This window comes from Mytilus trossulus, chromosome 2, assembly GCF_036588685.1.
Source record: "Mytilus trossulus isolate FHL-02 chromosome 2, PNRI_Mtr1.1.1.hap1, whole genome shotgun sequence".
Taxonomy (NCBI): domain Eukaryota; kingdom Metazoa; phylum Mollusca; class Bivalvia; order Mytilida; family Mytilidae; genus Mytilus; species Mytilus trossulus.
In genome coordinates this window covers 26,709,259-26,725,519 of record NC_086374.1, presented here as the reverse complement: position 1 = coordinate 26,725,519, position 16,261 = coordinate 26,709,259, and the positions used below count along the sequence as shown (strand labels likewise).

The window sequence follows — 16,261 nt, the reverse complement described above, 5'->3', positions numbered from 1 at the left end:
GAAAATAAACTGACAACACCATGGCTAAAAAAGAAAAAGACAAACAGGCAAATAATAGTACTTAAGAAAACCCCATATAAAACGAAAGACAAGTCAAGATATGAGGCTGAAAATAACTACCTACGGATTTATTTTGATTTATTCCCAATTCGATAGAATAGATGCATAGAATTAAACTATTTATTGAAAGTACAATCTATGTAGCGAAACATGAATAAAAGGATATTGCATGATTTTTCGAGAAAAAATATTTTTCATAAATTCATATTTTTAATATATTTATGCAAGATAATGTAAGTTTAACTTTGACATTTAAAAAATACCATAGAAATTAAAAGAGCACAAAGTATAAAGAATTGTGGAAAAAAGGTAGGGAAAAATTTGCATTGTCCATACAGGAATCATACTGATGCATATGAGCTGTTGTAAAGCAAAATAATGTCCTATGAAATATTGTCCAACAAGACAATATATCATGACTATGTACTATGAAATTCTGCCCTCATCTCATTATGGACAAAATTTTATAGTGAAATATTGTCTTTAGGCCGGTGAAAAAATTTCATGGACAAGCACAATATTTCATATTGAAATAGTGTCCTTCACACTATTTCATTATGAAATGGTGTCTAAGACAATATTTCATATGAAATTTTGTCCAACAGACAATATTTCATGGAGGACAATATTTTATGTTACACTGTAACCTTCATACACCTATGTCAAAGGTCCTTCTTATATTTTACTTATGTTAGTTTCATCAAGTAATATGACCAGAGACATGAAATACAATTGTTAAATGTCTCGGGTATCATCATGTTTTGGTTGTCAATCCCATATTATGATGAGGGTAAAAAAAATCATAAACTTCTTTAATTGTAACATCGTATTTACAAAAAAAAAATCAAACACTCTAAAGTGAAAATATTGCAGAATATTTCCTTAAAATAATTTTTTTTTTTTTTTTTAATTTAAAAATTAGAAAAAGGGGGCACCTGTAAAAATATTATGCTGTTGGAAAATTATTGTTTTGACACACTGACTTGCGTTTGCTTATTGTCATATTCAGTAAGTTGAGTTGTTTTGGATAATTTTTCTCTCAGATAATTGATTTATGACATTTAATCAAAACTCTTAAATTGTTGACACAATTCCTATGACAACTTATTTATCGAAGCGTGTCATTAATTACAGCCAATCACAACACAGTAATTTCTACAGTCCGTGATAAATTTTGAACTTCCGATGTGTTTTGACCATTAATGCATCACCGTTTCTCATCACTTTCTTCTTCTGTTTATAGAAATGGTAGATTATACTTATTCAGATGATGGAATGCCAATTCCTAAACACTCTGGGGCTTTCGCGAACCCATTTGTGTCAGAAGAAGACGTGACAAACATTTTTGATATTCGCGAAGACGGGTTTGATGTGACCCTTTCATTGGCAAATGGGAACATCAGCTGGGTCAGTGTCAGCGGCAATAAGGGTATGATATTTCAACATCCACAAAGTTATAAAAGAGAAAAATATTCAATATTTTGAATGCGTGCAATTCCCCATGGAAAAAAAACACACACACATTGTGTGTAATGAAAATTCTAAATCATATAAATATTTCTGTGATTTCTCCTTTTAAAAAACTGATAAATAAAAACAGTATTAAGTCAAACTCAATTTAAAAAAAAGAGTGGTACATGTACACATACTAGTTCATTATCAAGTTAATGGTTAAAATCACTTGAAAAATGCATCGTTTCCCAATATGTGGCAGATTGAAAAAATCAAAAACATTTCACTGAAGCAACCTCATGACCAAGTCCATATAATTATGATGTCTTGAAAGGCTATTATAATTCATTTTCTTTGACGCCTTACTTCGAAGTAAGGCGTCAAAGAAAAAATTATAATAGCCTTTCAAGACGTCATAATTATTTGGACTACCTCATGACCCTGTTACTGTTTTGTACATGTATGTCCTTAATCTGTTAATGGAATCAATGCCACTATTTAGAAATCTATGAGGCCTGATCTGGGATATAGAATATTAGACCTTAGAATAGAATATCCAGACTTGAACAATCACTTGTGCTTTTAGGTATCGGATATTTTCTCTATCATGCACTCATGAATATTTTCAGGGAAAAAAATCAGAGCCAAGATACATAGTTGATAAATTACATATAGATGTAAGGCAGCAACCATTTGATTTTCTGGGGGGGGGGCTATGGTTTTATTTTTCTGTGCAAACTTTTTTTTTCACCTTTCGGCGAAGAACAATCTATTTTTTTTTAGCGACAAACCAAAAACAATTTCTTTCTTTCAATTTTAGCATTACATATAGTGGCAGCTGAGGGTGAAACAAACAATTTTTTTTTCTCAGGGTCCAAAACAAATTATTTTTTTCACCAAAACCTGCAAACAAACTTTTTTTCCAAAAAAAACCATAGCCCCCCCCCCCCCCCCCCCCCCCAGAAAATCAAATGGTTGCTGCCTAACATAATGTGTTTAGCTAATTCTAATAGTAGATACCATACCTGTAAATCAATAATTCTTTTCATACATTAAAATTCAATGGTAAAAAGTCTATTTAATTAAAATATTACTATACATGTACACAGTGAGTTTACACATGTTTATTAAAGAAATGTATAAATAAATCTATTGCTACTATTATGTTATAAAATGCAGAGAAGAGTGAAAATATTGCATTGTAGTTGAGCTATAATAAGTGCTCACTATTTGTTTTAGTAGTACTTCCTAATTATTTAACCGTACCGTATGTGTTCATTATTTTCTCATTGTATTGCAGGTGTGAGATCTAAAGGACTCTTTAAAAAGAAAAAAGGTGTTGCTGAGGAGATTTTACCTCTCGAGGATATTCTTGGTGTAAAAATAAAACGCAGAAAAACAACAGGACAACATGAAGGAGAGGGCATGTGTCAAGGTTTTACTATTTATGCCTATCAAGTCTTTGGTCCAAATAATTTAAAGGAAAGAATTATAGAAATGGAACATCCCAGTGAAAAAATTTGTAAAGAATATTGTGAGAAAATTACAGATTATTTAGATGGTAAGAATTAGAGAAAATCAGGATTTCATTATCTAAAAGCTTATTTTGCAAGTTTTTAGTACATGTAGTAAAAAGACACAATTGAAAGAGACGGGTGAAAGATACCAGAGGGACAGTCAAACTCATAGATTGAAAGTAAAATAACAACGCCATGGCTAAAAATAAAAAGACAAACAGATAAATAATAGTACATTAGACAAAACATAGAAAACTAAAGACTAGTCTAAGAAACTCGACCCCCACCAAAAAATCGGGTGATCTCAGGTGCTCTGGAAGGATAAGTAGATCCTGCTCCACATGTGGCACTCATCATGTTGCTTATTTTAGCATTGTATAAAAGGAAGGGGATTGTAATTACGACATAAGCAACAAATTTGATATCATCTGTGAAACGGTTATTCCATAAAGGTCACCAACTCGTGATGGATGATGTCCCTAAAATGACATAGAGTATAATTGTATATCTGGAACTTTTCTGTCATGGTTAGGGGGGAAAACACTGAATTATAAACTGTTGACACACAACTAGAAAAGGAAAGGATTTTTATACTGCAATAAATGCTTTCAGATTTTTCAGGGGTCATTCTGATCAGTTTACTGCAGGAACAAAAAGTCATGTATATATTTATTTCGCTGAAAATCCGAATGAATATACATGTAGTACACTAACATAACAAAACAAAACAGTTGGCAAAATTGTTATATAACATGTAGATGAACACAAACTTTACCTAAAATAAATGCAATCATGTTTAGATTATCAGTACTTCAATCTATTTTCAAACAATTTTGATAGCTGATATTGTCAGTACTTAACAACATCCAAACTGTATCAAATACACAAAAATATATTAACACATATTTTGCCCTTCAAGATTATGACAGGCTTAATAAAAGATTTCTGTTCCTTTTCAGCAATAAAAGAACGACCTAAATCAATGAAGTTATATATACAAAGTCATGCTGGACCACATAACAGTAGTAATATCTACAAACAGAAAATCCAGCACCTGTTTGAAGCAGCCAATTTAATTGTAGATTCTACAGGTATATGTTACATCATTTCAGTAATAACAATTGTTCACACAGACAGTCAAATGAATTTAACTTTTGTTTAAAAATACAATTTATTGCTGAAGTCATATTCGGTTTATTTGGCAGTGTGGTTAAAGTAAAGAAATTTAAATAAAACTAATTTAAACATTCATCAAAATAATCCATGCAAGATTTTTTTGTTCATAAAGGAACATTATTGAAAGAGCACACAACTAAATGCCCAAACAAAAAATGAGCCTTTCCAATTTTATTTTAAAGCAAATTTTTGCTGTATACAAGTATTATTATGTAAATTTGATAAAAACGGAAACAATTTAAGAACACATTAAATGGCACAAATGCATGAAGTTTTATCAACTTTTGTATTATTATTGATAGATTTCTTTGAGAAAAATTTAACAAAAAAGTTTTTCATAATTTTTGTGCAAGAACATTTTTAAAAGGCCAGACAATTATACAATACAATTTCTCTTATATTAATATTAGTTCCATGCTCCCTTACAAAAATTATTTTAAAAATGACGATAGAAGAATGAAAATCAAATTTCTCATGTAAGAGAGTTATCATTTATGAATAATTTATTCTTGGACTATTTCTGTTTGATTTGATTGCATACATTTTATGTTTCTTTTTTTCACAGAGATACAGCATAATGAATATGTGAAACAGGAAATGATACATCTAGAAGTGGATCAGTATGATTGGTAAGTTGTGACCTTTAACCTTTATAATATGTGAAACAGGAAATGATACATCTAGAAGTGGATCAGTATGATTGGTAAGTTGTGACCTTTAACCTTTATAATATGTGAAACAGGAAATGATACATCTAGAATTGGATCAGTATGATTGGTAAGTTGTGACCTTTAACCTTTATAATATGTGAAACAGGAAATGATACATCTAGAATTGGATCAGTATGATTGGTAAGTTGTGACCTTTAACCTTTATAATATGTGAAACAGGAAATGATACATCTAGAAGTGGATCAGTATGATTGGTAAGTTGTGACCTTTAACCTTTATAATATGTGAAACAGGAAATGATACATCTAGAAGTGGATCAGTATGATTGGTAAGTTGTGACCTTTAACCTTTATAATATGTGAAACAGGAAATGATACATCTAGAAGTGGATCAGTATGATTGGTAAAATATTGAAAACAACACGTTATTAATTTCTTGCGTCCGAAGCGCTTTTCTGGATTTACCTTCATCAGGAACGCTCAAAGCCAAACATTTGAAATCCGAAGATGTATAAGTACCGAAACTGTTAAAGAGCTGTATGTCAAAAATACCTAAAATAAATAGCCAAATTCATCTAAAGCCAACTTTGCCTTGGTAAGTTGTGACCTTTAACCTTTATATAGTATTGTGTCAGAAACCTTCTTGGGTGCACATCATTATATAGATTGAAAATGAAATTACTGTTACATTGATTTTTTTTTTTTAATTATTATATTGTTATCTACTCCTTTTGATTAAGTATTATTTCTTTTGTAGTATTTGTTGTGTTGGTGGAGATGGTACTGTTAGTAAAGTGACCACAGCATTACTAAATAAAATACAAGCTACAAAACATATAGATCTTAAAAATGGATTGACACCAGCAAGATGTCATATACCATTGGGAATTATCCCTACAGGTGAGTTATAAACAGGCCTGACCAATGTATTTACTCACAGAAAGATTATATCAAAGATTTTATTGTTTTGTCCTTCAGTGAAATTTGACCTCTTCAACTTGTGGTCATTTGTTTTCACTGTGAAGTACAAAACAAGTACTGTGGATTCATTATTTTTCGTTGGATACCAATTTTCGTGGGTCTCCTGGGTTCAGGTGAACCATGAATTCATATGTTCACAAATTACAAATTTTTTATAGGCTTTGATGGTTTTACATTAGTAATTTTGGGGCCCTTTAGAGCTTGTTATTGAGTGTGAGCCAAGGCAGTATATTGACCTATAATGGTTTACTTTTATAAATTGTTATTTGGATGGAGAGTTGTCTCATTGGCACTCATACCACATCTTCCTATATCTATTTGTATACATAGATTGTTAGGCCACAAAATCAAATATCCACAAAAATGCAAGTTTCCCTCAATCCATGAAAATTGATACACAAAAAAATAATTGAATCCATAGTAGATAGAAACTAGAATGAAAGCATGAGTATGAAATGGATATAGTAAAGGTATTTTGTTTTTCTATTTAGGTAACAACAGCTTCTGAATCAGTAGATTGAAATTTGCCCAAGATGTTAGTTTATTGATGTTTTTCTTTTGACCTGTAACTCCAAAGTTTTTGTATGTTATTAAATAAGTATGTGCTACTTCGCCACAAAGCATGCAGCATAAAAGAAAGCAAAACATGTCAGCTAGGAGTCAAATGCTATGTTCAGGTAGGGTGACATGTCTTCCTGTGGAATGTTACCTTGTGAAGGTTGGTACTATCACGTTAAAAATCCAGCTCAGTCAGTATAGTGAAAGCAGGATCGATATTCATATTACATTCTAGTCCTGAAAATGCATTTAATAAATTTGCCACTTGATGTTAAGCAGCCATTAATCAGTATTTATCATCATACAACATTTCTTCTCTCGCTGACATCTTTCACTAACATCTGTTGAAATAAATGATAAAGTTTAATTTAAATCTGGTAAATAATCATTCCTAGGGCAAGTTTTTATTTATATTAATGATGAAATTAATTGTATCTTTCAGGAACCACAAATCAGGCTGCTAAATCAGTATTAGGTCAGTTAGATCCAGTTAGTGCTGCAATTAATATTATACTAGGTAAGTTGACAAAAGGTCAAATACAACATTTTATTTCTTGCAAGGAAATGGTTTGAAATGGATCATATTATTATGAGTTACTTTGCTAAAATTAGACAAATTTGCATTTATCTGCCTTCTTTCTTGTTCTTTTTATTCTTTGGAAAAATTTGTGTTAATTAGTAGTACAACCATAAATATATGTTTAAGTCTATGCTTTTTTCAATAAAATAACCACTTCAGATTTCATTTATTTTCCTTGTCAAATCAAACAACTCTACCAAGACTACTCAGAAACTGGTATTACTTCTAGTTTTGACTTGATAGCTTTGAAAACAAAATTATTCCATTGACTAAACTATATTATGAATAAATCCAAGTTTGACTGAATTTGATTTTCTCTTACAGGTAGAACAGCTGCAGTAGATGTTATCTCAATTTTCCACAAAGACAAATTTTTACAATGGGGTTTTATATGCCAATATGGCTTTGCTGGGAATGTTCTCAAATTAGCCAAAAAATATAACCGTGTAGGACTTGGTAGTAAAGGATTAGATGCTGCAGTAGTAAAAGCACTTAGTAAATCTAAATTCAGGTAGGTTTTATAAGTGATATCCAAAGAATGCACAGTTCACTGTTCAGGACTGTATAGTATCATTAATTATCACATTTAGTTTTTGCCTATAGATATAATAACAATAAAATTGCCATAGTCTTATTTTCTCATAGATAAGTAGCATACATTGTAAAAAAAAATGATAATACATTACCCCTTATTCAGTGCAAAATATGTAACAGATATCTTACATTTAACACTGCCATGAACAATTTGAGAGTTTTATTTTTGTCTGAAAGTGACTTGGTTGCTTATAAAACTGGAACTGTTTTTCCAAAACTCATCTGCAACAAATATTGTAACCTCATTGCTAGAATCAATTTGTCTTTGTTGAAATTTGGAGAAGATGTGGTTATGGAGAATTATTGAAAACAATAAAAAAAACAAAAAAAACAAAGAAACTGAATGTTTTGTCTTCTGTTTAATCTTAAGCTTGCAATAGGTTTTTTACTAGCTAAACATTACAACTGATTTGGTCCATTTGTACACAAAACACCAGTGTTCATTGCATTGTGAACAGGACATTTTTTTTACTCTATCACCCAGAATTTTGGAAACTTGATGATTTTCAATTTGAAATACCAGTTTACAGTTTTAGATCTATGAAATTATTGAAAATTAAGGAATTAGATTGAACATAACTCATTAGCTTAACTAACTTCATTTGCTTTACATAACAGAATGTACGAATGTGATATAGAATATCTCCCTGCAGACCCTCTCTCTAGTGAACAACAGTATAATGTATGTCGTACAGGGTAAGTACTTGCATTCAAAGGAAAAATAATGTGTGAATTTTTATCGGAAGGAGTGAACTTGATTATATGATTTACTTAGACACAGGAATAAGATATTGAAAACATTTTGTTCAACCATATCTAAATGGGATGAACAATTTTTATATAGAGAATATGTTTGTTGAATAATATACTGAGGAAATATTTTTAATGTATTGCTTTGAAAGTATTAAAAGTTTACAAAATATTAATTTAAAGAAATAGCGAACTTTCTATGATATATTAAATGGTGTTTTAAGGATAAAATTTGTCAACAAATTCATCATATTTTCCATTTTATATTGGATATTGTAATCCTGTACTGATATTATGTTTTGATGTAAAGTTTACAGTTAGTTAAAAACTTTCCTATCGGTTAAATACTCAAATATTCTATTTAAGAAAATCTATTTTGTCTTTGGCTGTTGTCTCACTTGTCTGTTCTATGGTCGGGTTGTTGTCGCTTTGACATATTCCCCATTTCCTTTCGGAATTTTATTAATTTGTTGTATTTTTGTCGGTATGCAGGGGTCAGAGAATATTTGATGTATGATCTATGGACGGGTTGTTGTCGCTTTGACATTTTACCCATTTCCTTTATCAATTTGTTGTATTTTTGTCAGTATGCAGGGGTCAAAGATTATTTGATGTCTAAAAAAATATATATATTTATGATTAGACCTTAATTTGCTTAAGGTCATATCATTCACCTTGGCAACGTCACAACTAAAAACTTTTCTGAAATTCACATGAAATTGATGTCTAGATTTACAAATTACATTAAGATTACTTGCAGAAAACTTTCAAACTTTAACTATGAATTCAAGAAGACAATCTTAACTATATTAATTGATGTATTTTGTATTTATACCAGATGTGATGTGTGTGTACCTATAGATGCCAGTAAACAAGAAGACAATCTTAACTGTATTAATTGATATATTTTGTATTTTACCCAGATGTGATGTGTGTGTACCTATAGATGCCAGTAAACAAGATGACAATACGTTTGATGTAGTGGAGGAATGTATCGTACAACCATTTAATTCTAGTAATAATAGTAATGATTTTAATAGTAAGTATAAAGTAGAAAATGAAAGAAAGTTTGTTTTTTTTACTCTTTCTCGCTTTGGGTTGATACCATTTCATTTATAACATCTCACAATGCATCGTTGTCAATATAATGGAATTTGATGTAACTGTCATACAAGTGAGAGTTTTAGCTAGCTATAAAACCAGGTTAAATCCACCATTTTCTACATAAGAAAATGTCTGGCCAAGAGTATTATAGTTGTTATCCATTTGTTTTATATGTTTAAGCTTTTGATTTTGCCATTTGATTAGGGACTTTCCTTTTTGAATTTTCCTCAGAGTTCAGTATTTTTGTGATATTACTTTTTAACACCACCTACTGTTTAGGAGATAACTATTGTATTTTAAGCTCCGACAGCATCAATTGGGGATTTGATGGTTGCAAATTAAGTTTACTGACGTCGCTTTAGCAGAGACAGTAAACGAGTATTTGAGACCATCAAATCCCTAATTGATGCCGTTGGAGCTTAAAATACAATATTGTTATCTCCCTTCTGATGAAACTGACAGAAAATAATGTGAAAACATGTATTTAATGTCTGATAGCATCAATTGTCAATTGATGCCATGTGAATAAGTGACGTTATCCAATCAAAATGAATGTTACAAATGTTGTTGCATTAGAATGTATGGTATCAGAAGAAAGAATTTACAGGATTTCATTTGCGCATGATTTGATGAGAAAATCAAAAGCATTTCAACCAATGTTATATTATTAACTATTATCTTGTTAATCTATTTAGGTTTAAGTGATACTGAACAACTCTCAGAGGAAGTATTAGAAGACAATCCATGGAAAGCCTCCAAGGGAAGTTACTATCATGTTGGATTATATGGTATACCAGGCAATTGTGAGGTGGCTCCCGAAGGGCTCAGTAAATTTACTCATTTATCTGATGGTGCTATGGAGTTAGTTCTAGTTAAAGACTGCTCAAGAAGAGATTTTATAAGATATCTGAAACGTCATGGAAATCATAAAAATCAGGTAACTATAACATTTTATTATTTACATTAAAGTATATGGAAAACTATTTTAAGATAAAAGAAAACAGAAAGAAGGATTAATATTCAATAATAAAAGTACAAGTTTATCATAAAAAATATACTATTGTTGACTTTTCAGTAATATCCATAAATAAAATACTTATTTTTTGGTTCATTACCTATTTTTTGGTTCATTAGTGGAATTCTAAGGCATTTTGTTTTCAGTCACAATGCGAGCTATAGTGTTTACTTTGCATCAATCCATACATTCTTTGATACACAATTTATATTTCTGTGTCATGTAACAGATGTATTTTTAAAAAATTAACTTCTATAAACTTATACTCAGATTAGACATTACTATGTGTGACTTTCTTACTTGCAATTAATAAATCTACCGGTATATGTAAAATTTTACCCTTTGAAAATGCATATGAATATAAATGAAGAAATTTAGACGATGTCACGGTTTTATTGTAAAAAGAATAAATTCATTATTTCTTTTTACAGTTTGATTTTCCATTTGTGGAGATACATAGGGTAAAAGAAGTAAGGTTTAAGCCTAGATATCCAATGGGTTGGAACTATAATGATACTACATATAATGAGGTGGAGGATCGTATGAAGTCCATAGAACATAGAATGTCTGTCCAAGGTGGTAAGTCTGGTGATGCCTTTATAATTGATGGTGAGAATGGTAGCATCCACACCCCATCACCACGTAGGGCAGACAGTGTAGAAGATCTCGATGATCTGGACGATACCGATGAAGATGATGAAATTGATGATGTGTCGCCACCTGGAAGTCGTACAGTAAGTCTTTACATTAATTTATAAGAAACACAAGAATTTAATAACAACTGAACTGCTTTATAGAAAAAATCATTTTTTCCAGACTGACCTTTGCATTAACAAATTTTGTAACATTAGATTTATTTTTGCCTGCAATAATGAATAGAGTGTCAAAAAGAGAGATTTTACATTTTCCATATCCCTGACATATCTTGGTATCTGTTGAGATTCAAAATTTAAATGAGTGCAGATAAAAGTCACTAATGTTAAATGTATTAATTCTCTTTTCTATAGGGCTCTGGAAACAAAAACAACAATATATATAAGAGAAAAGACAATGTACTTGTAAACAGTGCTCCACAGGACCAACGACTAGTAGGAATGCAGTATAGACAAACTTTTGCTGATGAGGAGAGATGGAGAAGGAAAAAGAAGGTGCTGAAAAAAGAAGAAAAGAAAAGGATAAAAGAAGAATCTAAAATACAGACTGTATGGAATATTGATAATGAGATATGTGATGACACATTATTGAGTTTTAGGTATGTTTAATCAGATTATTTTTCCAGGGGGAAAACTGGAAAATTATACATTGATAAATAGATATAAAAAGATATAAAAAGATGTGGTATGAGTGCCAATAAGACAACTCTCCATCCAAGTCACAATTTGTAAAGGTAAACCGTTTTAGCTCTCAAAGTACAGTCTTCCACATGTAGCCTTGAAAACATTGAAAATTTAAATTAATTGTTCAAGATGGAATAAGCAATCTTTAATATTTATTTACATAACTCTTAGCTGTTCTTTTTACTACTGGTGATCAGCAGGGCACAGTATTGATATTTTTATTATTCTCAATATACATGCAATATTTCCCTCTTTTGGGATTGAGTTCAATGTTATTTCTAAAGTTTTATCTAGACAACATTTATTTTATTGTTTGAAAATTGTTTAAAATTTATAAATGTATACATGTTTTTACAATAATACCAATTCTATGCTTACAGGGTACATCATGGGTTACTATCTGTATATGGAGTTGGTTTATCACCAGATACAGTTTTCATCAATTCACCATTATCCTGCCTGCCCCTCATCAACTAGAAACAATATCTTATCTCCCTGTCATTGGTAGGAGCAAGACTGGTGTCATCAGTAGAAACAAGGATCAAGTCATCAGTAGGAGCAAGGATCGAGTCATCAGAAGGAACAAGGATACAGTCAATCATCAAGAGAATGGTCCCAGTCCGTCATAAGCTCAAAAAAATTTATCAACGGTTACTTGGTCATCAAAGAGTAATAAAATCTGCAATCTAACCATTAACATGCATCATACTTGCTCAAGATTGTCATTATTTCCTTTTAGATTATATATTTTATCTTAAGAAACCAGTAGGTTCTCAGATCCATGAAATTTTGTCAACAAAGACATGAATAATAATTTTCTAAATACAATATATCTGTGCTATGGAATGTATTTTTGGGAAAATTAAGTTTGTTTCAATGTGCTTATTATTATTGTAAAACTTGCCGTCATAAAGTTAATTTATTTGCCATTTTTATGTAAATATAGTGATTTGTTGTTCCATAAAATTAATTTAAACTATAAGATCTTATTTCTAGGTATATCTTGTATCAACTTTTTTTTGCCTTTTGTATGCGTTAATTTATTGTGAATGTTAAAATATTTAAGAGGTGCCTTCTTATGTTTAGGAGTTCAAACTAAAATGTAAGAAATATATTTATTTATAAACAGAATAACTTTGGTCTTCTAAAGGCACAAGTATTTGATTTAGTTGCTTATTCCTTTAATATACTTTAATTAATTATTACATTGTAGTGTAAGTTTTGCACAGTGTATAACATTGTTGTGATTTGTTCAAATATTGATTTTAATATATATTTAGTTTTATTAGAATTCTTGTTATTTAGATTCAAAAACTCACATTTTGCTTGAATCTTTATTTTGTTTTTATCAGACCTATAGTCACTGTCTGGATTGTTATACCGTATTAAATAGAATTTTATTTTGGTTTCTTTTCTTGCATTTAAGCTTACACTGAATGACAATTATTTTATGTGTAACCAATTTCCATGAAAAGACAATAATTATTTCTCACACCTTTTAAGGGTGAAAGATGTATGTTTATGTCTTTTTCAAAAGTTTGGTGAACTTGTAAGCTTTTGCACCTTGTTGATAGTCTCACTGTTACTTAGAGAGGAAGAACTGCAATATAAGATTTTCATTTAATTTTTGTTTTGTCTTGTGTGTGCTCATATTTTGTCACTTTTATGCACTGTATACCTTTTTTTTAAACTTTTTTTAGTTTAAATTGGAAGGGAACAAAATTTATCTGAGTTGTTGCTCACTAACAGAAAGGAGTAGGTTCAGTAAGACCACTTTTTGGCCCCAAAATATAACAGTTTTACAAAATTGTGAAAATGTAATTTTTTATCTATTTATTGGAAAGCAAAATGCTTCTGCTACATAAATATGGGCTGTTTGTAATAATATAATGCACATATATCGGGTATTACCATCATTAAGTCATGCTAAATTACCGAAATCTTCATAATTTTAGTTCAATTTTAGACGGTCTCCGTCTTAAATGAAAGTGGCCTGATTCGTCTTCATTCATGATATTGAAATGTATTAAAGTTGTATTTCATGATAATACATAATATATTTATAAAGCAATGAGTGAATATTACACTGTCAAGTTGGAAATATTAGGAGTTTATGTTTTGGCTAATTTCTCAATTAAGATAAAAAAAAATGGTGAAAATATCCCATGGTGTAAATTTTGAACTTTAAAATGATAAGAGTCAAGGATAAAAAAAGAGGCCAAATAAAACCTAGCAAACTTGTTTGACCCTTTGAAACCAGGAAATTAAATCTCTGAAAAAAATTATCCACCTGACAGTATTTTATAGCACTTGTATTTCAGAGTAGTATTCATCACCACAAAGGGTTTTATATTCATTCAATAAATCATCATACCTGATTTATATAGAATAGCTGAAAACACATGCATAATGTCCTCATTGATAGTCTATGTAGTTATGACTCACAATTTTATCAAAAACAATATTTTTCTATGCTGGAGAAAACTAAGGGTAAGTAACTTTATTACTTTAAAATAGACAATATTCAAAATTATCTATACAGACAAAGGAAAGTGCTTTAAGTTCATCTCAATATAAGCCCTAAAGTTCTTTGAAATTTAACTTTTGATTTTATTAATCCGGTTTGATAAGATGTTGACCATTAAAAAAGGATTAAAAAACAAATCTGGTTTTAATTGGCATTTCAATCATTAGAGCATGACAGTTATTTCTGAAGGAAACACAATAGAGGATTAGTTGTTTTAAGTAATATAAATGCATTCAGAAAGATACTACTGATTATATGAGAGCTAAACAACTCTTATTTCTTAAAAAAAATCTTGCCATTATTATTTGTCAGTTAATATCACATAAAATAACTGACCTATATTGGTTAACATATACAAACACATTTACATAAAATGTATATAATATCTGAACGAGTGTAATATGTTCTTACGTGTTTGCAAATGATACAGATGTCTTAGTTTGGTTAAATTTTGCATTTAGGTGAATTTGTCCAGAATTCAGTTATTGAATACCAATGATAGTTCTATTGTTATTACTAACCTATTATAAAGGTCACTGTAATGGACAACACTGGTTAAGTTTCTTAGAAATGAATTATAATATTATGACTAATTATTACCATGCATTTGATACAGCCAAATATTTGTAACTGTGTCTAACACTGGAAAGTTGTAGCTTGTCAAAAATTTCAATGAATCAGATACAATTTTTGTTTAAATTTTTTTTGCATCTCATTTTTTCCTTCTTTTACATCAATAGGATTTAAAAAAATAACTTTTCTTCAAGTATAAAGAGTAAATTCTATTTTTTTTAATGTAACCTCATAGACTTTTTGTTATCTTACCACCAGTAAAAATGTCAATGGTTGAAATGTGGATGAATTGTATATCACAAGCTCACAGCTGTTTACTGTGTTAAAGGGCCAAATAAGAATATATGTATATATCAGCAATATTCTAATCCTTTTATTAATATGCTCCATATCATAAAATCCTCTTTTTGTTGATGTCTCGCCTATGTTTTACATACATCTACTATATTTTTCACATGTAACCGAAATTGTTTAAACTTGTTTCAGCACTTTCTAAAGAAAGTTACAAATTAGTTTGAAATATGATTTCTATAATAATCAAAGATTTCAAATTGTGGGTTTATATTTTCATTCACATATTGGCAAACTTTTGTATCTAACAAGGACTAGATAAATAATAGCATTTCACTCTAGATAAATTCCCTATTTTTAATATCTAGGTTATTTTTTTGAAATTGAAAATTTAAAAAATAATCTTCAAAGTTGGCCATATCTTATGATGCAGAAATTTGCAGTCATCTTGGTGTAACTGGAGCCCAACATAAACATAAACATAAAATCATTATAACCTTTGTGTCTCATTTGTATACCAAACTTATCTTTCATGTGATTAATCTTATGTGAAATTATAGAAGATTGCAATTACATGTTAAATCCTTTATTTTTTCAGGTGGAGGAGTGTCCTTGACCCTCCCTTTTGCCTAATTTTTTGTTGTAATTATAAACTTTTGCGAATATTTACTGCTCATGTAATTTTTTTCTATTTTCTGGATGGTTCAGAAAACATTTATTTCTGTGGGTTTATTACATGCTTCTATATTTGTGTGTGTAAGTATTTGTCAATTGCACTGTAAAATACTGCATACCTTGTCTCAACACACGATACTGTTCCATTTACAATCATCCTTGTATTCCGTCCACTTTATGTTCTGTTTTTATCTTGCATTCCAGATTTTTTATTTTTACTGGTTTTGTATTATTTTATAATTTTATGGTTATTTTAAAAATTATTATACATATAATATTTACAAGAGTTTATTAATAAAAACAAATGTGTTTATAATTTAAAACAAAAGATGAAATAAAATATACCAATGTGATTTCTGTAGTTATTCTGTTGATTACAGCGTGCTAGGTTGTGTTGATGG

General features: G+C 29.8%; 1 protein-coding gene across 1 annotated transcript; it reads left to right on the top strand.

Annotated features, from left to right (window-relative positions):
* Positions 1-1,214: 1,214 nt before the first annotated feature.
* LOC134706868 (ceramide kinase-like protein) lies at positions 1,215-16,213 on the top strand. Its single transcript, XM_063566189.1, has 13 exons — positions 1,215-1,489; positions 2,813-3,073; positions 3,989-4,120; positions 4,771-4,834; positions 5,633-5,775; positions 6,857-6,931; positions 7,319-7,505; positions 8,207-8,284; positions 9,262-9,377; positions 10,138-10,379; positions 10,889-11,191; positions 11,465-11,709; positions 12,175-16,213. Exons 1-13 carry the CDS (start codon positions 1,306-1,308, stop codon positions 12,269-12,271), a joined length of 2,127 nt encoding a protein of 708 aa, XP_063422259.1. The 5' UTR covers positions 1,215-1,305; the 3' UTR covers positions 12,272-16,213.
* The last annotated feature ends 48 nt before the right edge of the window (positions 16,214-16,261 follow it).